This window comes from Mustela lutreola, chromosome 14 (assembly GCF_030435805.1).
Source record: "Mustela lutreola isolate mMusLut2 chromosome 14, mMusLut2.pri, whole genome shotgun sequence".
Taxonomy (NCBI): domain Eukaryota; kingdom Metazoa; phylum Chordata; class Mammalia; order Carnivora; family Mustelidae; genus Mustela; species Mustela lutreola.
Genome location: NC_081303.1, coordinates 21855058 through 21882002, shown reverse-complemented (window position 1 = coordinate 21882002; position 26945 = coordinate 21855058). Strand labels below are relative to the sequence as shown.

Sequence of the window (26945 nt, the reverse complement as noted above, 5' to 3'; positions counted from 1 at the left end):
GTTAAAGTATACTGTTACATTAGTTTCAAGTGTACAATATAGTGATTCAATAATTATATACATCAAGTGATCATCATGTTAAGTGTACTCTTAATCTCTTTCACCTATTTCATTCATTGCCCTGACCACCTCCCTTCTGGTGGTAACCATCAGTTTGTTCTCCATAGCTAAGGGTCAGTTTTTTGGTTTATCTCTTTTTCTTTGTTCTTTTATTTAAAAAAAATTTTTTTAAAGATTTTATTATTTATTTGACAGAGAGAGACACAGTGAGTGAGGGAACACAAGTGGGCAGGGTTGAGGGGAGAAGGAGAAGCAGGCTTCCCGCTGAGCAGGGAGCCTGATGTGCGGCTCGATCCCAGACCCTGGGATCATGACCTGAGCTGAAGGCAGATGTTTAACGACTGAGCCACCCAGGCACCCCTTTCTTTGTTCTTTTGTTTCTTAAATTCTACATATAAGTAAAAGCCTATCATATTTGTCTTTCTCTGACTGACTTATTTCACTTAGCATTATACTCTCTAGATGCAGGCAAGTTGTTGCAAGTGGTAAGATTTCATTCTTTTTCACAGCTAAGTAATATTCCACTAATATTCCACTACAGCTGTCTCTCTACCATCCATCTATCTATCTTACAATACCACATTTTTCTTTTCTATTAATCTATTGATGAAGACTTGGGTTGCTTCCATAATTTGGCTATTGTAAGTAATGCTGCAATAAATACAGGGGTTCATATATCTTTTTGAATTAGTGTTTTTGTATTCTTTTTTAAAAAGATTTATTTGTTTATTTGACAGAGAAAGATACAGTGAGAGAGTGAACACAAGTAGAAGGAGTGGGAGAGGTAGAAGCAGGCTTTTCGCTGAGCAGGGAGCCTGGTGTGGGGCTTGATCCCAAGAGCCTGGGATCATGACATGACCTGAGCTGAAGGCAGATGCTTAATGACTGAGCCACCCACTCCTCCCTGTGTTTTTGCATTCTTTGGGTAAATACCCAACAATGGAATTATTGGATCATAGGTAATTCTATTTTTATTTTTTTGAGGAACCTATGTACTGTTTTCCAGTGGTTACACCAGTTTGCATTCCCACCAATGGTGCGCAAGTATTCCTTTCCCCCAACATCTTTGTCATTTCTTGTTGTTTCTTGTGTTGTGTTTTAACTATTATGACAGGTGTGAGGGGATATGTTTTGATTTGCATTCCTCTGATGATTCTTGATGTTAAGCATCATTGCAAGCCATATTATATTATTTAAAACGTCTAGTTTTTAACAAAGGTTAGGAGACATGCAAAGAAATAAGAAAGCATGGTCCATGCACAGGAAAAAAAACAGTCAAGAGAAAATGTCCACAAGGAAGCCCAGATATTGAACTTATTAAACAATTACTTTAAATCAGCTATTTTAAGTGATGCCTAGGTGTCTCAGTCAGTTAAGTATCCAACTCTTGATTTCAGCTCAGGTCATAATCTCAGGGTCATGAGATTGAGCCCCGTGTCAGGCTTTGTGCTGGGTATGGAGTCTGCTTGAGATATTCTCTGTCTCTTCCCCTTGGCCTCTAATAAATAAATAAATAAATAAATATTTAAAGATTCATTAGCTATTTTATTACATTCCAAGAGTTAAAAGAAATGATTGTCTAAAGATCTAAAGGAAGTTAGGAGAATGATGTTTCACTAAATAGAGAGAATTGATCAAGAACTGGAAATTGTAGAGAGGAAACAAATAGAAAGTCTAAAATTTAAAAGTGAAATATTTGAGTTGGAAGAAGAAAGAATCAGTAATTGAAAGGTTAATTGAAATGATCCAAGTTTAGGAGCAGAAAGAAAAAAGAACAAAGAAAAATGAACAGAACAGAGACTCTGAGGCCTGTGGGACACCATCAAGCATTATGCATAATGAAAGTTCCAAAGGGGAGGAGAGAAAGAAAAGTGTAGAGAGAATACTTGAAGATATATGGTTGAAAGCTTCCCCAATATTAATGAAAACATTAATGCACACATTTAAGAAGTTTAACAAACTCTAAATTGGGTAAACTCAAAGAAACCCACACCTATATATATTATGATAAAGAGAAAATCTTAAAAGCAGCAAGGTAGAGAAGTGACTTATCATGTATAGGAATCCTCAATAAGTCTATCAGCTGATTATTCATCAAAAAAACATTGGCATTGGGAGACTTATTAAGATTGCTGAAAAGAAAAAGACTATCAGCAAAGAATTCTATTTCTACCAAGACTATCCTTTTGAAGGAGAAATTAAAACATTCATGGAGAAAACAAAAACCAAAAAACAAAACAAAACAAAAACCCAGAAAACTCACTGCTAGTCCCAGCCTTACAAGAAATACTAAAGTTCCTTCAGGTTGCAAAGAAATAGTAACTCTAATACACATGAAGAAATAAAGAGCACTAGTGGAAGTAACTAATAGTAAAGATAGTAAAACTATATTTCAAGCATAACTTTTGTCTCCTCTCTGATTTAAAAGACAATAGCATAAATCAGTAATTGCAAGTCCATACTGATGGAATCATAATGAATAAAGGTGCAATTTGTATGGTAATAATAAGACAAATGAGGGAAAATGGAAGAGAGTATAAAAGAACAAAGCTCTTTATACAATTGAAATTAAATTATTAATCCATAGTATATTATTAAGATGCTAATTGTTATCCTCAAGGCAACTACAAAAAATAAACTAAAAAAATATAGTAAAAGAAACAAGATAAACAAAATGATACACAAGAGATTAGTTATTTAATATAAAAAAGCAGTAATGGAGAAAAAAAAACTCAATGACCTAATACATATAAAAAATAGTATGGTATACCATAAAACTATCATGTCCATAATTACATTAAGTGTAAATGAATTAAACACTTCTCAAATGCACAGACTAGCAGAAGAGATTTTAAAAATAAAAAATAAAAACATGACCCAATTAAGTGTTGTCTATAAAAGACACACTTCAGAATCAAAGATGAAGTAGGTTGAAAGTAAAGATTATAAGAAGATATACCATACAAATAATAACCAAACAAAAATCACAGAGGCTACACCGATATGGAACAAAATAGACTTTAAAACAAAAATTACTAGCAAAAAAGTAGGACAATTTTAAATGATACTGTGAACACATAAAAATATATAACAACTATAATCATGCATTTACATAATAGAGTCTCAAGATACATGGAATAAAAACTGACACAATCAAAAGGAGAAACAGATAATTCAACAATAATAGTTGAAGACACCAATATTCCAGTTTCAATGGGTAGAACAACTAAATAGACAATCAGTGAGAAAACAGAAGGTTTGAACAACAGTATAAACCACATGTACACATAGAACACTCTCTCCAACAACAGCAGAATACACATTCTTCTCAAATGTTACATTCTCAATTACAGACTGTAAGTTAGGCATAAAACAAGTCCCAATACATTTAAAAGGATTAAAACCACACAGAGTATGTTCTCTAACCACAGTGGAATAAAATTATGACTCAATAACAAGAGAAGATTTGGGGAATTCACAAATATATGGAAATTAAGTAACACACTCTTAAGTAACTAAGTGGTCAAAGAAATCATATGAAATATTAGAGAATACTTTAAGATAAATTTAAATAAAAAGACAACATACCAAAACTTACGGGATACACACAAAATAATGATTAGAATAAAATGTGTAGCTATAAACAACTATATCAAAAACAAATCTCAAATCAATAATCTAACATTCTACCTCAAGAAGCCAGAAAAAAGATGAGTAAAGTAAATCCAAGACAATTAGAAGGAAGGAAATAATAAACATTAGAGCATAAATAAATTAAACAGACAAAAGAAAAAGAAAGAGCAAATCAATAAAACCAAAACCTGATATTTTGAAAAGATCAACAAAATGGACAAAATTTTAGATAAACTGACCAAGACAAAAGAGAGAAGACTAAATTACTACAATTAGAAATGAAAGAAGGGTCATGGAATAAAAACTCGTCATTACTATGGTCATTACGGGCGATTATTATTATTACTAAGGTCATTACTATGGACCTTACAGAATTAAAAAGGACTATGAGGGAATTATTAAAAAAGTGTGTGCCAATAAATTAGATAATCCAGATGAAACAGATGATTTCCAGAAAGTCACCAATTACTGAAACTGACTCAGGAAAAAATAGAAAATCTGAATAGATAAATAAAAATATAAAAATTAGGTCAGTAATAAAAAACATCCCATAAGGAAAATCCCAGGCTCAAATGGCTTTACTGGGAATTCTACAAAACATTTAAGAAAAATTAATGTGAATCCTTCACAAACCTCTCAAAATAGATCAGAGGGAAGACTTTTCAAACCATTCTAAGAGGCTAGTTTTACCATGATAGTAAAAACAGACAGAGTCAATGTAAGCACCCGACAGTCCAATATCCCTTATGAAGACAGACAAAAATAATCAAGAAAATACTAATAAGATGAATCCAGCAACAGAGAAAACAAATTAAGCACCATGACCAAGAGCGTCTAATCCTAGGAAGGCAGGGTTGGTTTAACATATGAAAATCAATTAGTGTAATCAAGACAGTGTAGTACTCAAAAATTAACTTGAAATGGATGAAAGCCTTAAATATAAGACCTGAAATCACAAAACTCCTAGAAGAAAACATATGGGGAAAGTTAGTTAACATTAATTTTAGTGCTGATTTCTGGGATATGGCATCAAAGGCACAAACAACAAAAGCAAAATAAACAGGTAGGACTACAGCAAACTAAAAACTGTACAGCGAAGAAAACAATGGACAAAATGAAAATGAAAATGTACTAAAAGGAAGAAAAGTTTGCAAACCATATATCTGAAATACATAAGAAACTTATAAACTCAAAAGTAAAAAAACCAAATAGATTAAATAATGGGCAAAGGATGTGAATAGGCATTTTTCCAAAAAAGACTAAGAAGTGACCAACAGATTCATGAAAATGTGCTCAACATCACTTGTCATCAGAGAAAGGCAAATCAAACCCACAATAAGATATCATCTCACATGTGTTAGAATGATTATTATAAAAAGCACAAGAAACAATGAGTGTTGGTGAGGATGTAGAGAAAAAGGAACCCTTGTACACTGTTGGTGGGAATGTAAATTGCTATTGCCATTGTGGAGGCTCTTCAAAAAATGACAAATAGAACTTCCATATGATCCAGCATATAGTTGAAGGAAATGAAATAGTATCTCAGAGACATATCTACTGCCATGTTCATTAGACCATTAGTCACAATAGCCAAGATATGGAAACAATCTAAGTGTTCAACAACAGATGAATGGATAAAGATGATGTCATATACATACATATATGTGTATATATATATATATATATATATATATATATATATATATATATTATTTCCTTCTAGAATTTAAAAGAATCATCTTGCATTTTGAATTTCAATGAGCACTGTTTGAGACAGAAACATTAGTAAGGTAACAAGATCTTACGGTAACAATAAAGTCTGCATACTCCAAGCAAGAGGTTGGATTATATTCAATTTGTTGGGTTTTTTTCTCCATTCTCCTTCTTCCAAAAGCTGCATGAGCATTACCATCCCAAAACCACAATACCTGCTTCTGAACATATCATGGGCAAAACTTTACCTATGGCTTTAATTACTCACAGGTGTGTTGACTTTTTCATATCCTAAATTCAATTGAATACATAACTGATTTAAAAGTGAGTTATTCCCACCCAACCACCAAAATTATGATATAATGGGTAATAAATTTATTTATACTAAGACAATACTAGAATTCTGAATTTATCCATTAAAAAAAGAAAAAGAAAAAAAATTCCCCACAACATTCTCAAGTCTCCTTTAGGTCACAAGTGAGCTATTAAGCAAAACACAGAAACGATAGAAGAACATTTCTTAAGTGGGTGTTAGCAGATGTTAGCCAAGCAAATACTTCAGAATAATAAAATTAAATTAAGGGGTGCTCTACTAATGTTTTCACCAGACGACTAATACAGACCCAAGATGGTTCCTGGCCAACAGTAAAGCCACCAGAACTTCAGATACATTTTGAGAATGTTGGTGCTGTGAGAAGGGCCAAACCCAAATATCCACTTGGCCAAAACAGGTGTTAGCCTACCATTTACAGATGATAACTAGAAACCAGGCACCAGGATAAGTTTATAAGTTTGTAAGCACATGTAGTCTTTCATTCAATCCGCACAACAACCTTCCAATTATATTATCATTATCCTTCCCATTTTACAGATGAAAAAACAGATTTAAAAAGTTAGTATCTGGGCGCCTGGGTGGCTCAGTGGGTTAGGCCGCTGCCTTCGGCTCGGGTCGTGATTTCAGGGTCCTGGAATCGAGTCCCGCATGGGGCTCTCTGCTCAGCAGGGAGCCTGCTTCCTCCTCTCTCTCTCTGCCTGCCTCTCTGCCTACTTGGGATCTCTCTCTGTCAGTTAAATAAATGAAATCTTTAAAAAAAATGTTAAAAAAAAAAAAAAAAGTTAGTATCTAAGCCTATTGTCCTCATGTTTTACTTGGCAGTACAGGGACACAAATTCAAAGCCCATGCTTTTCACCTTGGTTACTCTTTCCTAGGATATAATTAAGTGCAGATGTAATGAATGCTTGAGACATTCAACTCCAAGTAATCATCTGTTTGTGGAAACATCTGTCTCACTTGGCAAATATCCGAGGTTTAGATAAAATTTCATAGTTTGGTCTAGAGAATTAGAACTTTCAGAATTATGAAACTTTGATGATTAAAAAGGACCACCTACTGAGAGTCTCTGCCTTCTATAATGGACTGAACTTCCCCTAAGAAACCTAGGGGATCATAAGAATGTTCCTCTCCTCATGATTATGACTTAGTCTTCTATGTTTTCCAGGAGAAAATCCACCCTTACTTAGCCTTTTGAAAACACTTTTTAAGTGCTTGCAAAGAATGGAAGCATCTACAATCTTTTTTTTATAAAAAAGGAAAATACTAAACAATTGTAAAGTTGAATTTCTTAGGATTGAATACAGTTGGATGCCAATTATAGTAAATGCTCATTTGCTAAATGTGTTAACCCATCAGTAAAACTGAGTTTCTTTTCCTCAGAAAGCAACTAAAGATTGGTTAAATAAATTATTTTTTAAAAAATAAATTAAATGATAGTTGCTTCTCTATAGATATTTCAATGTCCCTCTTAATATACAGCACCAGGAATGGATATAACACTTCAGAAGAATTCAGAGAGTGAAAGTATAACAGGGCTAACTCCTTTCTTATTGTTTATATTGTAATATGACTGACTTTTAAGGTTACTTAGCTTTCTTATGAAATTGAATGATTGTATCTATAGTAATTGCAGAACGCCATTGATATCTCTAGTATTTCAATGTGTGGTGTCTTTAAGCCACTCTGCTCCAAACCTGTTCTTACGTAGTGTTTTACATGATTAACTTGTCATTTTAACTTCTGAAATCTTTTTGAAATCTATGATCAACTAATCCTTTAGAAATTTCTACACTTTTTATTAACTTCTCCAATTCACTCTGAAGTTATTAATATAAGTATTGAAGGGGACAGAATCAAGTTGGGAGCCATTTACATCCAATGTGACATCAGGTATCAGGAGTGCCAAGGTGATATGTCAGCTTTCTGTCCAGATTCCTGTACAGTGGCCAATTACTTCCCTTCAGGTTGATCATAATTAGTATTATATTAGAAGTTTACTTCATCATTTAGTCTCCTTTCAGATTGGTGACCTGTTATCTGAACAAGTCAAGGTCATATTAGTAAAACATTTTCAGGTACTATAACGTATCTTACCTCTATTTCATTTGTGATTTGTATCAAGAAGATTGTTCTATATTCTCCATCCAATATGGTAGCACTTAATAAATCCTTACAGTGACTAACCTTCTGTTTCTTTTCACATTACCTCAGATGTCTTCTGGCTTGTTGCCCCTCTCTCTGATGATTTTCTGTATAGGTGTGTACCCTAATCACAATCCTTGCTAACATATATTTTGTTACCATATTCAGATTGTAGGTTAATTGACTTGTGTTTTCTTAGGTATTGACTCTGGGAGTTTTTTTTGTTTGTTTATTTCTGTTATTGCTTTGTTTTTGATGGAATCCTTAATTTCTTTCATGAACTCTGGTTTTCAATAATTTTTGACTACATTAATAAGTCTCTAAGCCAGTTCTTAAAGTCTGGGCCAATGTTTCTCTGAGTAATGACATACAGACCACTTGCATCAGAAAGCTGTTTCAGGAGATCTGGAACTGGGCCCAGGAAGCTGTATTTTTAACATGTAATACATATGATTTTTATGAACACTGAAGTTTGGTTTGTTCCAGCTCTAGAGAAACATACTCTGTCCTTCAATATACAGTCTTCATTTAATATTTTAATCCAGTCTAGAGAACAAAAACACCCTTCTTTTTGATACTACTGGAGACAGTAAAAGTGGGAAATATTTTACATCTAACACCTCAAAACCCCCAAAGCACTCTGTAAGTCAGATACCCAGAGAAATTAAATGGTTGACTAAGATTACATAGATCATGGTTAGCATAGAATTTAAACCACAATTGGTCTGACTCTGGGGCCTGAGATGATGGCAGCACATCACGTTATCCCACGTGACTGTTTCCTTTTAACCAACAACGGAGACTAGATAAGGACTGAAATTATTTTAAGGGAAAAGATAAATAGCCTGTACAATGATGAGAAAAGGAGCCTTTGGGTAGGAAAATGGGGAAAGGAAAGTAAGCCCCCCCACAGAACACTCTTAGATGGAAGTGGAAATCTCAGTATGTGCTGGAGACAGCTGCCAGAAAACACTAGAGACAGAAGGTCTTATGAGGAACAAGGCAAATTCAAAGTAACTTAAGGGAAAGCAGGGTCAATTTCAATTAAGCTGATTTCAAGATAGTTATAATCAGATATTGGCCTTTAAGTCAATTAGTAAATGAAAAATTAAAGTCCTCTTAAGGAACATGCTTTGTGTGTATGACATCCATAAACTAGGTGTTCATATTTGGGGAAAGGGGGAAAACACATTGTTTTATTAAAAACATTTAGGAAACTGATGATCTGAATCTTTAAACTCATTGATTGAAATAAAATAAACTGCATAAAGAAGTAAATGAGAAGAATGTAATGTCCAATTAAAATTTTTTCATTCACTTACAGTTTACTTTTTCATTTTTTGAAGATTTTTAAGATTTAAGATTAATATTTTTAAAGATTTTTCATTTTTTAAGATTTTTAAAGATTTGATTGCCTACTGATAATGTAACTGGAATCAAGCTAGATCCTAGAGCATCTTTTTAGGTTAAATAATTCAGTAAATGTAAAGTAAATATATGAATAAATGAATGAAGAATAAATGAAGTGAATGAATAAAGGATTTAACAAGCAATCACAAGGATTAGAGAAAATGAAAAGGTATACATGGAAATCTTGGATAGCCTTCTTTAATCAGTCCAAGCCTACAATTCATGACCCTTTTCTAATGAGACTCCAGAGATCTGAAGTCTCACATTCAAGGTCAAATCATCTTTTAAGTTTATTATGAAGCTGTAATATTCATGAGATAGTCCATGGCCACCCAGACTTTTTGTTAAAGTACATGAGAGAAGATCTTGAGTCAAGAATAGCTTCTACTTACAAAATCCCCCTTTAAAGTACATGAGAGAAGATCTTGAGTTAAGGATAGCGTCTACTTATCAAAATCCCTCATACAGCCAGCAAAGAAAATCACAGGAAATGCTAAGGAACAATCCTGCAACTCTCTCTTCACAACAAAAATTTCCTGTACAAAGTTATTAGTCAACAGAATTAAAATAATTAAAAACATAGGGTAGTATGTTTATTTATTTATGAGCTCTAGCGAATCCTATTTGGCAACCTGGCGATCTTGACAGATATCTTTTTTTTTTTTAATATTTAATTTATTTATTTGACAGAGAGAGATCACAAGTAGGCAGAGAGGCAGGCAGAGAGAGAGAGAGAGAGAAAGGAAAGTGGGCTCTCTGCTCAGCAAAGAGCCCCATGCGGGACTCGATCCCAGGATCCTGGGATCATGACCTGAGCCGAAGGCAGCGGCTTAACCCACTGAGCCACCCCCAGGCGCCCCTTGACAGATATCTTGACGAACAGCTATCTTAATATGAGCAATTATAATTACAACAATGATTTAAAAAAAACTATTTTTTTCACACAGATGAAAATAAACACTTGTTTCTTTCACAGTGTAATTCAATAAAAACGACCCATCATGTTAAAAAAAAAATAGAAATGTTCTTTTGTTAAGATGGGAATGACATTACCATGGACATGTAGCTGGAGGTGCTGCTGTGTTTCCCCAGCTGCGTTGGTTGCCACACATGTGTATCTGCCAGCATCTTCCATCAGGGCTTTGGCAATTTGTAAAACTCGACCAGAAGACTGGATCTAACAGGAAGCAGAAAGCATGGCAGCACTTTGTACTTTACACTGAACTTGAAAGCATTTGCGGAGATAGACAAATTCATTTAAATTTATGCTATTTAATTAGCCGATCTTAAGTATCTCTTGATAGATTAGAACCAGATCACTTCATTGTACCAAAAAAAAAAAAAAAAAAGACTGATTTGATTGAAAAATTTTTCTTATTCATTGGAACACAAAATAAAGTAACCGAAGGCCAAACTGCTGGTACAGTCGTAAAACTTCACTGAACAAAAGACTTTAGCACTGAACCATGAGGTATGTGATGAAAATTTAAGCTACTTAAAAAAAAAAATACGGTTACATTTATGTAACACTTCATAAATACTTTTAAGACAACAATCTTTTTTGATTAAATGGTCATGGGGGCCAGAAAAACAATAGAAATTATAAAATACGAGTAATGGTAGTGCAGATAAATTTCTTCCTGATTGTTTTTCCTCATTTCTCTCTTAAACCTATTGCAACTAGCCTTCACCATTTTGGAACTAGTGATTCAGTGGTTATTCTTTGAAACTGATTATTCAGAGGTTTTCAATAGCTTCTAATCACAATATCCAGCACCTCATGTAGTAAGCTCATCTTCTCTTTCACCATCTACAGCATTTGGCATTACTGACCCCCGACTCCTGAACCACTCTATTCTCTGTATCTGTGTTGAAGATAACAAAAATGTCCTCCATTCTCAATCTCTGACTTTCTTTCTTTCTTTTTTTAATAAGGTCAAATCATATTAAACTGCCATGATTCAACCTTTATTTTGTTAAAGATTTCACCTATCTATTTGACAGACAGAGATCACAAGTAGGCAGAGAGGCAGGCAGAGAGAGAGGAAGGGAAGCAGGCTCCCCGCTGAGCAGAGAGCCCAATGTGGGGCTCGATCCCAGGACCCTGGGATCACGACCCGAGCTGAAGGCAGAGGCTCAACCCACTGAGCCACCCAGGTGCCCCACAATCTCTTTCTTAGGAGACCACAGAATCTGCTTCCTCTTCCCGTCCCTTAAGCATAAAGCTCAGCTTTCTGATAGTTTTCATCCAAATTCATGGCTTCAGTGAAGAATCTTGTGCAGACTCTGAAATTTATAGTACTGGCCTCAATTCCTCTCCTAACTGCCACACTTGCTGTTCCAGCTAATCTGCTGGATGCGTTAGCACATGAAATTTAACACATCCAAAACAAGGCTTTTAACTGTTGCCTTCTATCTCCAGACCTACTTTCATTGCATGTTTCCAACATTGTTTAAGAGCACAACTATTCTCCAAGTCATCTTGATTTCAGAGCTCACTCTGACTCTCCTATTAGTTATACTACTCTAAGTTTTTCAGACCCTCTACTTTCCATTCTCACAACCACTGTGGGATTATAATAGTTTCTTAATTTATATTCCAGTGTCTCCAACCTCCCCCAAATGTTAATCTATCTTATATACCATTGCCAGAATAATTTGTCTAAAATGCGAATTTGATCCTTTTACCAGTTCCCCTTCAAAGCTCACTCATAGCTCCCCACTTTACCCAGAATGAAATCTGAACTCAGCATAGTTCTCCAGGCTTGCCACATTCTGACCCCAAATGATCTGCTCTCCATACTAAACTCCCACTTGACCTATTCTCCAGCCACAGTGTACTAAACTCATTAAGCAGCACATTCATAGACTTCTGCACATGGCCTTTAAATGCCATAATTTTTTAAGACTCTGGATGAAGTCGGTTCTCTCTTCTATTTTTTCTCACTCTTTACTCTTCCCTTAGATTAACTCGTTCATGTCTATGCTTTCAAATATCACTATGTGTCAATATTTCCAGCCAGAACTCTCCTTTGAGCACCAGGAGCATATAATCCATGGTCTACCTGACCTCCACTTTATTTCAAAGTCAACTTAACCTCTCAAACTCTAAAACTTAAATCTAGTTTTTTTTGCCTCTAAATGAGTTGTCCTCCAAAGTCTCCTGTCTCACTGAATGACATCATAAGATACACATCTGTATAGGTTAGTTTCCCCAAGTTTTCCTTGATATTTCCTGCTCCCTCAACTTTCGTATGCAACTTATCATTGAGTTCTAATGATTGAAACAATAATTCTCAAATATATCCATATATCCTCATCTTCATGGCTGGAATGTGAGTTCAAATTTCAATATCCTCTCTCTTCTAGATGAGTAAGTCCTAACAGATTCCCACATATCTACTCTTTATATTTTTAAATTTATTTTTGGAGGTAAAATTGGCATATATTGTATTAGTTTCAAGTGTACAACTTAATTTGATATTCGTACACACTGCAAAGTGATCACCACAAGTCTAGTCTTCAAAGTTAACACATTTTTTTCTTGTGATGAGAACTTAGAAGACTTACTCACCTGTTAACTTTCAAGTATGCAGTATAGTATTATTGAGTATAGTCCCTATGCTGTAATTATATCCCCATGACTTATTTACTTAATATCTGGGAGTTTGTACCTTTTGACCATCTTCACCTATTTTGCCCACCTCTCAACTCCCTTCTCCTCTGGCAACCACCAATCTGTTCTATGTGTATCCATGAGTTTTGTTTCTTTTGTTTTTTAGATTCCATATATAATTGAAATCACATGGTATTTATCTTTCTCTGTCTGACATATCAATTAGCATAATCCCTTAAGGTCTATCCTTGTTGTCACAAGTGGTGAGACTTCATTCTTTTATTGTAATGACTGAATAGTATTCTCGTGTGTGTGTGTGTATGTGATATCTTTATCCATTCATCTACTGATGAACACTTTGGTTGTTTGCAAGTCCTATTAAAAATAATGCTGCAATGAGCATTTGGATGCATATGTCTTTTTGAGTTAGGGTTTTCATATTCTTTGGATAAATACCCAGAAATGGAATTGCTGAATCAAATGGTGACTCTGATTTTTATTTTTTGAGGACTCTCCATACTGTTTTCCATAGTGGCTGCACTATGTAAATTCCCACCAACAGCACACCAAGGTTCCCTTTTCCCCACATCCTTACCAACACTTATTTCTTGTCTCTTTGATAACAGTCTTCAAACAGGTGGATGTGGTGCCTCGTGGCTTTAATATGCATTTCCCTGATAATTACTGATATAAAACACTTGTCCATGTGCCTGTTGTACATTATATGACTTTGGAAAATGTCTAGTTATATCTTGTGCCCATTTTTTAATCAGATTGCTCATGTTTTTACTATTAAGTTGAGCTCTTTTCATACTTTCAATATTAATCTTTTATCAGATATATAATTTACAATTTTTCCTTCATTTAATAGGTAGCCTCTTTATTTTGTTGGTGGTTTCCTTTCTTGTGCAGAAGCTTTTTGGATTGATGTAGTCCCACTTGTTTATTTTTGCCTTTGTTGTCTTTGATTTGGGAGTCAGATCTAAAAATTCAATGCCAAGACTGTTTTCAGGAAGCTTATTACCTTTATTTTCTTAGAGGAGTTTTGTAGTTTCAGGTTCTACATTCAACTCTCTAATCCATTTTGAGCTGATTTTTACATAGCATTTAAGATAGCATTCTGATTTCATTTTTTTGCCTGTGACTGTCCAATATTTGCAACATCATTTATTGAAGAGAGTATCATTTTCCCATTGTGTATTCTTGACTTCTTTGTCATAAATTAACCAACCAATATATGTCTAGAATTATTTCTGGGCTCTCTATTCTGTTCCATAGATCTATGTATCTGTTTTTATGCAAATACCAAACTGTTTTTTATTACTACAGCTTTGTCATACAGTCTGAAAACAGCATGATGCCTCCAGATTTGTTTTTCTTTCTCAAGATCACTTTGGCTACTTGAGGACTTTTGTGGTTCCATACAAATTTTAGGATTGTTCATTCTACTTCTGTGGAAAATGCCACTAGAATTTTGATAGGAATTGCACCAAATCTGTAGATTTCTTTGGGTGATAGGAACATTAGAACAAGATTAATTCTTCCAATCCATTGTCATGGGATAACGTTCCATTTATTTGTGTCTTCTTCAATTTCTTTCATCACAGTCTTATATTTTCTAGTGCACAGGACTTTCACTTTCACCTCCTTGGTTAAATTTCTTTTTATTCTTTTTCATGCAATTTTAAATGGACTAACTTTCTTAATTTCTCTTTCTGATAGCTTATTAATATAAAGAAATGAAACCACTTTTTATATATTGATTTTGTACCTCACAACTTTGCTTACTTCATTTATTAGTTCTAACACTCTTTTGGTGAAGTCTGCAAGATTTTTTTAATACATACTTTTCAATTTGGATGACTTTAATTTCTTTTTCTTGCCTAATTGCTCTTGATAAGACTTCTAATACTATGTTCAATAAAAGTGGTGAGAGTGGGAATACTTGTCTTGAACTTGATCTTAGAGTAAAAACTTTCAGTTTTTCACCACTGAATATGATATTAGCTGAGGGCCTGTTATATATGGCCTTACTTATGGTGAGCTATGTTTCCTCTATACCCACTTTGTTGAGGGTTTTTACCATAAATGGATGTTGACTTTTGTCAAATGCTTTTTCTATTGAGATGATCATGTAATTTTTATCCTTCATTTCATTAATGTGGTGTATTACGTTGGTTGATTTGTGAATGTTGAAACATACTTAAATCCCTGGAGTAAATTCCATTTAATCATAGAGTATGATCATTTTAATGTTGATAGCAACTTCAGTTTAGATGCATTCTAAAACTCCATATTTTTGGACCCCCACAATATTTTATTTTTGATGTCATATTTTACATCTCCCAAAACTATTTATTGTAGTTATAGTTTATTTTACTGTTTTTGATTTTTATCTTCATACTGGCTTTATAAGTAATTAACCCACTACCTTTACTATATATTTACCTTTACTGATAACATTTTTACTTTCATATGTTTTCTTGTTACAAGTTAATATGTTTTTTGTTTTGTTTTTTTTTGTTTGTTTGTTTGTTTGTTTTGTTTTTTTCAGCTTAAGAAGTCCCTTTAACATTTCTCGTAGGGACAGTTTAGTGATGATGAATTCTTTTACCTTTCACTTCTCTAAAAATCTCTTTAGTCTCCTTCAGTTGAATAATAACCTTGCCGGGTAGTATATTCTTGGTTGGAAGTTTTTTTCCCTTTCAGCACTTCAAATATATCATGCTATTCCTTTCTGGCTTTCAAGATTTCTACTGAAAAATCAGCTGACAGTCTTATGGGGGCAGGGTTCCTTTGCACTTAACAGATGGCTTTTCTCTTCTGCTTTTACGATTTTCTTATCTTTAACTTTTTACATTTTGATTATAATGTCACTTCCTGTGGATCTCTTTGGATTTGTCTTATTTAGAATTCTCTGTGATTCCTAGACCTGGATATCTGTTTCCTTCCCCAGTTTAGGGAGGTTTTCAGCCATTATTTCTTGAAATGTGTTTTCTGCCCCTTTTTCTCTCTCTTCCACTTCTGGAATCCATATAATGTGAATGTAATTCCAGTTCACGTTGCCCCACAGGTCCCTTAAGCTATCTTCATTAAAAATATATATATATATATTCTTTTCTTTTTGCTTCTGTGTTTGAGTGAGTTCCACTGCTGTTTTCCAGGTCACCAATGTGTCCTTCTGCTTCATCTCACCAGCTGTTGAACTGCCTAGTATATTTTTCAGTTTAATTATTGTATCTTCAGCTCTGTGACTTCTGCTTGGTACTTTCTTATATTTTCTATCTTTTGTTGCAGTTCTCATTATGTTCACACATTCTTTTCCTGAGTTTAGTGAGCATCTTTATGATCATTACTTTGAACTCTTTATCAGGTAGATTACTTATTTCCATTTCGTGAAGGTCATTTTCTGAGGTTTTGTTCTGTTTTTCCATTTGAAACATACTCCTGTTTCCTCATTTTGCTTGAGTCTCTAAGTATTAGGAAAAATAGCTATTCCCAGTCTTAAAGGAGTGGCCTTGTGTAGATTAACCTCATTGCTCAACCCTGCCCTAGCTCTTGGTTGTCTTTTAGACTTTGTGACTGCCTAAGTAGCCTGATTTATTCTTGACAGGTTCCAGTTACTCAGGGTATTCCAAGACCTATCAGTGTTCCAAGGAAAGGGATCTCAGTCAGCTCAGTCATGCTGCCCAGATTGTGTAGATTAACCTCATTGCTCAACCCTGCCCTAGCTCTTGGTTGTCTTTTAGACTTTGTGACTGCCTAAGTAGCCTGATTTATTCTTGACAGGTTCCAGTTACTCAGGGTATTCCAAGACCTATCAGTGTTCCAAGGAAAGGGATCTCAGTCAGCTCAGTCATGCTGCCTAGAAGCCAGATCCCTAGGCAGCACTTTAAAAGTACACAAGTATACAGAGTCCCATAGGACTGTAGATGTAAACCCTGCTGCCCTTCAGACCAGGGGATCTGGAGGTGTCCCCTTGGTGACAGTTGCAAAAATGAGGTATACAAAAATGAGGTATACTGTCACCCCTCGGTGACAGTATACAAAAATGTGTATGCCCCTTGCTGGGAAGTACCAGTGAGCTAGCAAGGCCAAGGGGGACACAAAGGTGGTGTTTCCCTGCATTTGCTCCCTGAGAGTGCCTTCATAGCCTTTACATATGTGGCAAACCTGAAGTCTGTCTCTCATGTTGAAGTTCCAGGACAAGCGGATGGGCCTTTTTCACCACCAGGTGTGTTCCAGTTTATTGTGTGCAATGCATTGGGTATGGTAGCTTCCCAAGAATGGCTTTTCTGATTATTGTTATTGTCCCATAGGGCCCTGCAACATAAGCCCCTCGGACTACTGGGTCCAGGCATTCAAGGGGTGTCCCTTGTGTGGGCCATGCTTGCCTGTCAGCTTTAATGAGGCAGTGGGAAAGTACCTGGGGTGAGACATGCCTGCAGTTTTAGCAAGGCAGGTGAAGAATGCTGGGAGACAGAGCACCACCCTCCCCATCTCCACTTTAGCAAGGCAGTGGGAATTTGCTGTGTCTGCACACATCTGCTTTTACTAGCAAGAAGAAGGGAGAGTGCAAAACTGGTGACAGACAGCACCTCTGTTCTGGAGAAAGTCCCTATTGGTCCCTGTCCTTCTGGCAGATGCTTTAAAATTAACAAATGAATCTCCTTCACATATAGTCTAGTCTAGGCACTTTTCAAATTTTTGGACTAGGCCGCAGAGTAAGTAAGTCTGCATGTGAGTCATTTAAAAGTAGTATCTCAGATCATGGCAGTCCTTTGGGTCTCTTGGATGTAAGCTCCATTGGTTTCCAAAGCCAGGCATTTTATGGCTTGTCTCTCCAGTACAGGTCCCAAGGGTTGTAATGCCTGACAGAGGGAGTGAACCCCATGCTCCTCAGGGAGAAGCTGCAGACTTGTGAGATCCCTCCCTATAGCGAGTTGGTATGGTATGGTGTTTAGCAAGATTGTTTCTCTGCCTCTTCTCTCCATCTTGATGTTGCCCTTTTATCCTTTGTTGTGGAGGAACAGTTCGGCTAGTTTTCAAATCTTTTTCAGAGGGAACTGTTCTGTACATGGCAGTAGATTTGGTGTGTCTGTGGGAGGAGGTGAGTACAGGATCTCCTTACAGTATTGTTTTGGACCATCCCCGCCCATATATCTACTTTAAATGTCTTCATTACTTTATTGGGGCCAGTAACTATCTAAAATGAAAATCTGATTATGTCCCTACTCTCTTAAAGCTCTTCAAAGCTCTCCCATTGGTTTAAATTAAAAATAAAACCATTATTATTACTTAAATGTCTTCTACTCCCTTGTCTCCTCTAATACCACCTCATCCTGCTCTGTTCTTCAGTCCAGTGGCTTCCTGTCAGGTCCTCCGGAAGTATCATGCTCCTTTACTTTAAGCTGTTTGCTCACACAGATCTCTGGAATACCCTACTCTGTTTTCTTCCATTAATTCGCTTGTTGAACTCCTCCTTTGTATTCTTCAGAGATCTGCTCAAAGGCTTTCTCTATGAATTACCTAATACCTAAAGTCTTTCCACATTATCTGTTCTTATACTTCATATTTTCTCTTAAAGTTACTCATTACAGCTTACAATTAAACTTACAATAAATGACTATCTCCCTGCTGTATGTTTTAAGGCTTCATAATGAATCTCTCACTAACATGAATGTGTAAGATTAGTTCCATTGGATTTGGAATAGGAATAATAAATGAGCAGATACCCATCATTTGTACTGGGGAAAGAACTCAACACATTCTTCATTACTGAAAACTTACTACAAGCAAAATTCAAGTCCGCATTAATCAAGTATCTTGATCCTAGTAGCAAAATCTATTGATTCAGGATTTTAAATGGATAATTTAGATTATCTAAGTGTGAAATAAATCAATCACTCTATCTATCTATCCAGAAATATGTAATGAGGTACATTTATATGCCAGGAATTATACTCAGATTGAAGGGTATAGAAGTGAATTTATTCGGACTGAATCTCTGCCATCTTAAAGCTTTTAAACTAGTTAAGATTTTTTAAAGACTTATTGCACTTAGGTTTATGTAGATACTATTTTATCTTAATCTTATCCTATGGTATATTGGAGATACTCCGAGTCAGTAATGATGAACACCATTCATTCACCCACAAGACACCAGTTTTTCAGTATTTAAAACAGGCATAAATTGAAATAATAAAAATATCAACAAATACATTAAAATTATCATTGTTAATGTTATTAGTCTTTAATGAATTCCATTCTTCAAATCAAAATATTAAGATAAACTCTAAAAAACTCTAAGGAAAACGTATTATTTTGATAAATTTTCTCTAACACCTGTCCAACAGGAATATCTACAATTCAGAAAGAAGAATGTGTTAGTTCTGGGAAGATCCGTGTAGATTTCACATTTGGGGCTCAACAATATTTATACTTACCTTAAGGTTTCCTTGGGCAGTGTTAATAGGTTGGCCATCTTTTAACCATGTGATGGATGGATTTGGAATGCCATTGGCGATGCACTGCAAGGTGATAGGCTTGTATTTCACTATGGCTCTCTCAGAAAGGCCTGAGGATTTGATTGTTGGAGGAACTAAATTTAAGAAAGGAAGGAAGGAAGGAGAGTGGGAAGGAATGGAAGGACAGAGTGAGGGAGGCAGAGAACACAAACCATAATCAGTGGGATCAAGTACTTAAAAATCTGGATACAAGAACCCAAAACTTTAAAATTTAGAAAAGGGAAAATTCTTATTTTAAGAAACAATGAAATAATTTTATCCCATGCATTTAATTTACAGTTTCCTTTCTTAAGTATGGATCTCTAGTTCTCCAAAGAAGATGTGTTTATGGCAACTACAATCCACATGTTTCGCTTATAACTTTTGGTGTGTTTCCCCAATCTGTTCTGATCCTCCCTTTCTCTAGAACTACCTCGTTCAATCAGGGTAGGTTTCCTCTACCTGTATGTACACTGCATGACTCTTTGACCCCAGCAAGGCTGACTGAATACAGAATGGGAACATGATTTAAGCTGGACCTGCCAGATTCCCTCCCTCAGCAATTGGAATTGAGACTGAGAAACAGGGTTAGCTATATTTCATCCCAGGATTGAAAAAGCAGAAAAAAAAAAAGTCTGCATGGACAGAGGGGGAAAATTTGATGTTCATAGAAACCTCTGCTAGAGCTTCTAAAGGGCTCCCCAGTTTCTCATTGCTGCCCCTCCCTTCCCAATTGGCAGGCAAGCGAGATACATAATGCCCCGGCCAAGGGTTGTCTCTGTCATCGTACTAATGGTTCTGAGTCTTCTGTGCCAGTTCTGTGAATACCCCTATCTACCCTGGATCCTGCATAACATCTTAGCCCCCATTTCTGGAAATGACTTTATTCACACTCCCTCCTGTTCTGGCTAACCCTGGAGAGCTGACACAAGCCCTTTACTTGGAATTCGCTGCCTGCCTATTCTATCTAATTAGGTTTCATTCCTCAAACCTAAGTAGAATTCTCTGTGGAATACACTTCCTAACATTTGAAGTGTTTATATTAATTTACATAGATCTCTTGGTTAAGTCTCTGTCAGTAAAGCGCCTTAAGATTAATCTGTTATTTTTTAACATCCTTTATATTGCTTTCCACAACTCAAGAATTATCTAGATTCCTGAGCTAACATCTGAGTTAAATAATGACACAATGCATAAATTAATTTTAAATATAATGCTCATGTCCCTTCTTCAGCATACCATGAATAGTAACTTCAAATTCCTTCCTGTGGTCACCAGCGATGTTTGTCGCCACACAGCGATAAAGGCCTGTATCTGATACTTGAGCCTGGGTAATAACCAATTTGCGTCCATTTAGTAGAATCTTGAATCCATCCCTTTCATCAATTATCTGGCCATCCTTTAGCCACCTATAGAAACAAGGCAAAAAGAAGTCTGGAGATGTATTTTAAATAACTTAGTTCCTAAAAGATATGTGCGTGTGTGTATGTGTGTGTGTGTGTGTGTGTGTGCATATCTTAGAGGAACTAGATTTATCGATATATTAAATGTTTCTACACATACATAGATATGTAAATTCTCAACTGCATAGTTGCCTAATTCCCTGTTTGCTCACTCTGTAAAATGAACTATAATGTGGGAAAGAAAAAAGTCAACCTGGTCCAACACAGAAGTTAGCATGGTGTTGGAAACCCAGTAGCTCTGCATTTCCTTCATTCTTCTATTTATGTTGAAGTGTCCCTAAAGTGTATTCACTTCAAATGTTTAAATAACATTAACCAGCAAAGAGAATACATTCCTAAAATAGCTGCAAAATAAAACCCTGAAATCATAGAGCATATTTTCACATTTCATAGGAGTTATCATTTTCCATTTTACTTTGTAATTGTTTAGTAGCATATTTTATTCTTTTAGTTGACTAACTGTTCCTTTGCATGTCTTGCACCTTAGAAATGAAGGTAAGTATTCACGAAATGCTTTGTGAACGACAGAATGAGAAAAAAGAACTGGTAAACACGTATGCATGGTGGCTTCCTCTATTTTCCTAATAATGTCCAGTACATTTCTTTTTATTGTGTGCCTCAAGAAGATCTGACAGATACTGCTTATTAGTCTGTCTCTATGAACTGAAAATGTCACTTCTAGGAGGATAAATGGAATTCCTCTAGTTGAACAGATTGAAAGACGATGTGATTATTAAGCAAAATTTGCCTTGTATATAGAGTATGTCTTTTTAAAAGAGGAACATGAAAATGTAACTTTATATGGCCACCTTTTAATGACACAGAAATTTTTTCAAGATAGACCTAAAACGCTCAAATAAAGAAGTGGGAGGTATTTAGAAGACATACCAAAACCCTTACATGATAGTTGGTGTGGGAGAGCCTCTCACTTGACAATCTAGCTCCAATAAGTTATTAATCATCACAATGAAGTAAGATGTTTCGTCTCCTCCTTCTATAGCTGGTGGCACTAGAAAACAACGGAGATGTAACATAGAAATAAATGTATGTACACCAGAAAAAATACACCACTGGTTTAAGCAATACTAAGTTGCAGTTCAGAAGGCTGACAAGTATCCTAGGAATCTGATACACGAAGGGGATTTGAAATGGAAAATATATTTTATCATACACACTTGCTAAGATCAATGAATGTATCTTTGACATGCTGTGGAATTTTCTCAATTAATCTAGCACATTGGTACTGCTGCTACCGTCTCAATATAAAGTTGGTTCATATTTTATGTTGCTTATTTTCATAATAAGAAGAGAACCTCAAAAATTGGACCTCTGCTCAAAAAGCTTTCAATTTACAGAGAAACGGAGACTAAAAACACTGCAAGACGACTTCCCAAGGCCAAGAGACTATTTCCTGCACTAGATTTAGCATAGTACTCAAGACAGAAGACCATGTTTTCACTCACTGCAATCAGATATTGTCATAGATGTAAAACATATTGGTGCACTGAAAAATACAAAGTGTACCTATCAAAATCAGTGGAATATTTATGTGGGTACTTAGATCTTGGGATTCTGATAATAAATCCACCACTTAGTAATGTGCAGTCCAGAGTTGAACAGGTAACTGAACCTTCTCTAAGACTGTTTTTATTGTTCTACAACCAAAAAAGCATTTAATAAAATGGTCAGGTTTTGCTGTGAACCTGGAATCCAGAAGGTGGCATCCTTATTTACCTAAGACATCAACTTCGTATTTGATTTCCTTTTCTCCTGCCACACTGGTAGCCACACATACATACTGTCCCCGATCAGCTTCTAGGGCACTCCTGATTTCTAGTTTCTTCCCACCAGCTTCTATACGGATGTTGTCACTGGGTTTCACAGGTACACCATCTTTTAACCAGGTGAGGACTGGAGGAGGGTTCCCCGTAGCTTTACACTCTAGGGTCAGCGAATGAGCAATTACCACTTGCTTATTCAGAGGCACAGCCAAGTCACCTTCAATCATTGGAGGAACTAGGTAGAAAAAAGTAATATTTCAGGCATCTTTGAAATCCTAATGAAATAAAGGGGATTTTGTCTTCATGTAATTTGACCATAGAAACTAGCTACATGTCTGTCTCCTTCAAGGCTATTAAGGAACGAATTTCTTGGGTTAGTTGATGGGCAGCTATCCTAAATATTGTGGGATACTTTGTACCATGTCTGGCTTACAAAGGGGAAATAGTAGAGAAGGATCTTAGTCCTAACAACTACTTTGCCTTCTTCATAAAAACCAAATGGTCTAGATGCCCCCTGTGCCATGGGCAAAGGGTTGGCAAATGAATGGGCCACTTCTTGTTAACTGTAGCTTTTTAAACTATTTTTCTAAATCATGGGACAATTCTGTCAATTCCTATCCATGCATTTTGAAAATAATGAAGCCTTCTAGGATATTATTAGTGAGTGAATTAGACGTTGGCGTATTAAAAAGCATAGACAGAAAGGCATATGGTGAAACCATATATTTTCTCCTTACCATAGACATCCACATGGAATGATTTTTCAGCAGTTCCAGCAACATTGGTGGCATGACATGTATATGTTGCTGAATCAGAGACCTGTGCTCGAGGGATATGAAGAAATTGTCCTTTATCAATATAAAGTGCTTGGGAGCTGGGAATGACTGGCTGGCCATCCCTATGCCAAGCAATGGCAGGCATCGGCAGTCCCCGCGTTTCACATTCCAGTTTAATTATGCTGTTGATCAATGCTGAAATTTCTGTGGTGACATTCCCTCCTTTAATGCTAGGTGGAACTGTAAAGGATTTCAGAACAGAAACAAGTTTTCTAAGCCTTAAATTCTTGTATGCTGCGGATGTTTAAACAATGCATTTAAAATATTTAGGAATTAAAGACAATTAGGAGGTCAATGAATCTACGGATAATAAATTGCCTGTCTTTTCAATCTTTATCACCTTCCTCTTGGGTTTCAGGTTTCAGTTAAAGCAAAAAGTCAGAGTTTCAGTTTCAGGGGTTCATTTAAGTCCAATAGACCATAAGACAGTAACTAAGAAAGTTATATTTAACAAACAAAGCAAAACAAAACATAACCAAACATAACCCCACTTAAAGCCGATAGGATACGTTTGACATCAGCCCAAGGGAACAAAAATGTCAGATGTGGGACCACTGCATGCCGTCTTCCCACAAAGTACCCAAAGGTCTAAGTACAAAAAGGTTCTTCAGAACCAGCTACTGGAAATAGCTGTGGAAGCTTTAACTTTTGCTTTTTACTGGGTTTTGTTTTGTTGTTGTTGGGTTTTCTTAGGGTTTTGTTTGTTTGTTTTAGCTTCCAAGAGTTCATTCACTTAACTTTATTCATCTAATTGGCTACATGTGTATCTTCCATAATTCAGCAACCACTTTCCTGGCCACTCACACCATATGAGAACTCTGCTCTTGGAAAAACAACTCAAGCGGCTCAGTCCCTGCTACAACTTCTGACTGTGGTCATTCCAGGATTGTGCTATAATTGCGAAAGGTTAAAAGAAATTCAGTGGCATGTGCCCGAATTGGGAGCGCCTTAATATTATCTTATTACACCCTGATTTTAGAATAAGATATGTTATAGAATGTGTTCCTTATGGCTGGGCTAGGGTTATTTGTTTTAGGAGGACAATCACAGAGGTAAAATAACTTTCTCATCCGATCAGATCAAAGGCACACATTATCAGCATGACTTCTCATGATGATGTTAACCTCGACTGGTAATCTGGTTGCAGTAGCTTTTGCTAGGTTTCTTCACTGTAAAGTGCTCTCCTTTTCCCCTTTTTTGGGGGAAGGAATCACTCTTTCCAGCCCATACATATGGGGTGGGGAGTTATGTTCTACTTCTTGAGAGGATACGTACATAATTTATTTGGAATTATTCTCTATAATTTTGTTTCTCCTCCCCAATTTATTCACTTTATTTATATCATATGAACTCATGGAAATTTATTTTATACTGTGGGTTATAATCTAATACTACTTTATTTAATTTGTCGTTCAAACTGTTTCAGTTTTGATCAGTGGAAACTATTTCTTTGGTTCCTGTTCCTTTGACATATCCATGTCATTTGACTATTTTGATACTTTCGTACTTTCTGACCCTACTACATGTGGCAGGCTCATCTTGTCTAGTCCCTGCCCCAGCTTTAGGATTAATCATTACTCTAGGAAGTCCTGGCCCATTTTAGTAGAAAAGGATTTTAGAAAATAGAGCTGGGTGCTGAATAGAGTACCTTAATATTTTCTAATAATCATTCTTAGAACTGGCTCACAGTGACAAACACTCACCTGCATATTTTTTTTTTTTTTTTGTCACACATAACTTAAGGAAAGAGCTACTATACTGTGAAGTGAACACGGTGGTGGAATAATTTTCTTATAAAGTGGCTTAATATATAGCTCAGGGAAACCAACTATGGTTCACAGGCAAGGCATGGAGATGCTGAGCTAAAAATAGATTTTACATTTTTAAATGGTTGGGGAAAAAATCAAAATAATACTAATAATATTTTGTGACATGTGAAAATTATATGAAATTCAAACAAGTGTCCATAAAATTTTATTGGGATATAGATACACTCATTTGTTTATAAATTGTCTATGGTTATTTTCTTTCTCTAATAACTGAGTTAGGGTAGTTGTAAAAATAGCAAATACATATTTTTATTGCTTCTCACTGCTGCTCAGCTCACCATAAATTTAAGTGACAGTTATAACTCAAGAAAATTTCAAGTTGCCATGCATATCACCATACCATGATATTTTATTTCATTTTTATTATCCGCGCATACTTCTCACATCAAAAGAAGGAAGGAAAAGAAGACTTTAACACATCACATTTTTATTTTTTTTTTTTTAAAGATTTTTATTTATTTATTTGACAGACAGAGATCACAAGTAGGCAGAGAGGCAGGCAGAGAGAGAGAGAGGAGAAAGCAGGCTCCCTGCTTGAGCAGAGAGCCCAATGCGGGGCTCGATCCCAGGACTCTGAGATCATGACCTGAGCTGAAAGCAGAGGCTTTAACCCACTGAGCCACCCAGGCGCCCCAACACATCACATTTTTAAAGCATGACACAGTGTGGATTATTATGTTCTAAATCAAGTGGCAAAGCATTGTTGTTTTCTAGTTGTAATAATTCTATAGCTGTTCTGAAACATTACAATATACACTAACACCACTAGACTAAGCACTTGTCACATTACTTCCAATTCAAAACAACAGTAGGAAAAATCAGAAAATGTAAAATGGACTGACTCATAACAGAACTTCTTCACAAAAACAAAAAGTCAAAATGAGGTTATAATCAAAATAAGTTTCTCAGTGGTTCATATGTTCGCCAAGCAAGAAAAGCCATTTACCAATAGTAATTTAATTAAAATCAGGAATGATTACAGTCAGTAGTCACAGAAATATGTCCAGAGAAATCTTAAATCTTTGTTTAAGATTATGGGCCTTTCCACGAGAATCAGTGCTTGAAGAGTAGAGAATGCTGGGAACAATACTGACAGTTAATTTTTTTTTTTTAAGATTTTATTTATTTATTTGACAGACAGAGATCACAAGTAGGCAGAAAGTCAGGCAGAGAGAGAGAGAGGGAAGCAGGCTCCCCGCCGAGCAGAGAGTCCGATGCGGGACTCGATCCCAGGACTCTGAGATCATGACCAGAGCCAAAGGCAGCGGCTTAACCCACTGAGCCACCCAGGCGCCCTGACAGTTAATTTTTAAAGGCAAATTTTCTGAATAATATTCTTGGCTCCTGACAAATCAGCAGATATTACTGATACTGCTTTTTGTTTGAGGAATCAAGGCCAAGTTTGAAGAAACTGAAGAATTAGTCTCTAAGAATAGTCTGCATGGAATGACTACAGACAAAAATATTTTCAAATAAGTTAAAAAACAAAACACGAATTCATTACAACCTGAAGTGGAATCTGCTAAGGTGTAGTGCCACTGATGGTGGTAAAAATATGTGTAGAGCAGAAAAGGCTTAGATAAATTTACAAAGCTAATTAAAAGGTAAGGTTTTAGGGGTG

At 35.7% G+C, this 26945-nt stretch overlaps 1 protein-coding gene across 3 annotated transcripts in view; it reads right to left on the bottom strand.

Moving 5' to 3' along the window:
* The window catches only part of HMCN1 (hemicentin 1), a 475982-nt gene that overhangs the window by 166621 nt on the left and 282416 nt on the right, over positions 1-26945 (bottom strand). For all 3 annotated transcript variants that reach the window (XM_059145201.1, XM_059145202.1, XM_059145204.1), the window contains exons 31-36: positions 23397-23675; positions 22613-22894; positions 21779-21887; positions 20655-20824; positions 19356-19510; positions 10347-10470 (exon numbers count right to left, since the gene is read on the bottom strand). In XM_059145201.1, the coding sequence (XP_059001184.1) occupies positions 10347-10470; positions 19356-19510; positions 20655-20824; positions 21779-21887; positions 22613-22894; positions 23397-23675 (1119 nt within the window). The remainder of the gene's footprint in view (positions 1-10346; positions 10471-19355; positions 19511-20654; positions 20825-21778; positions 21888-22612; positions 22895-23396; positions 23676-26945) is intronic.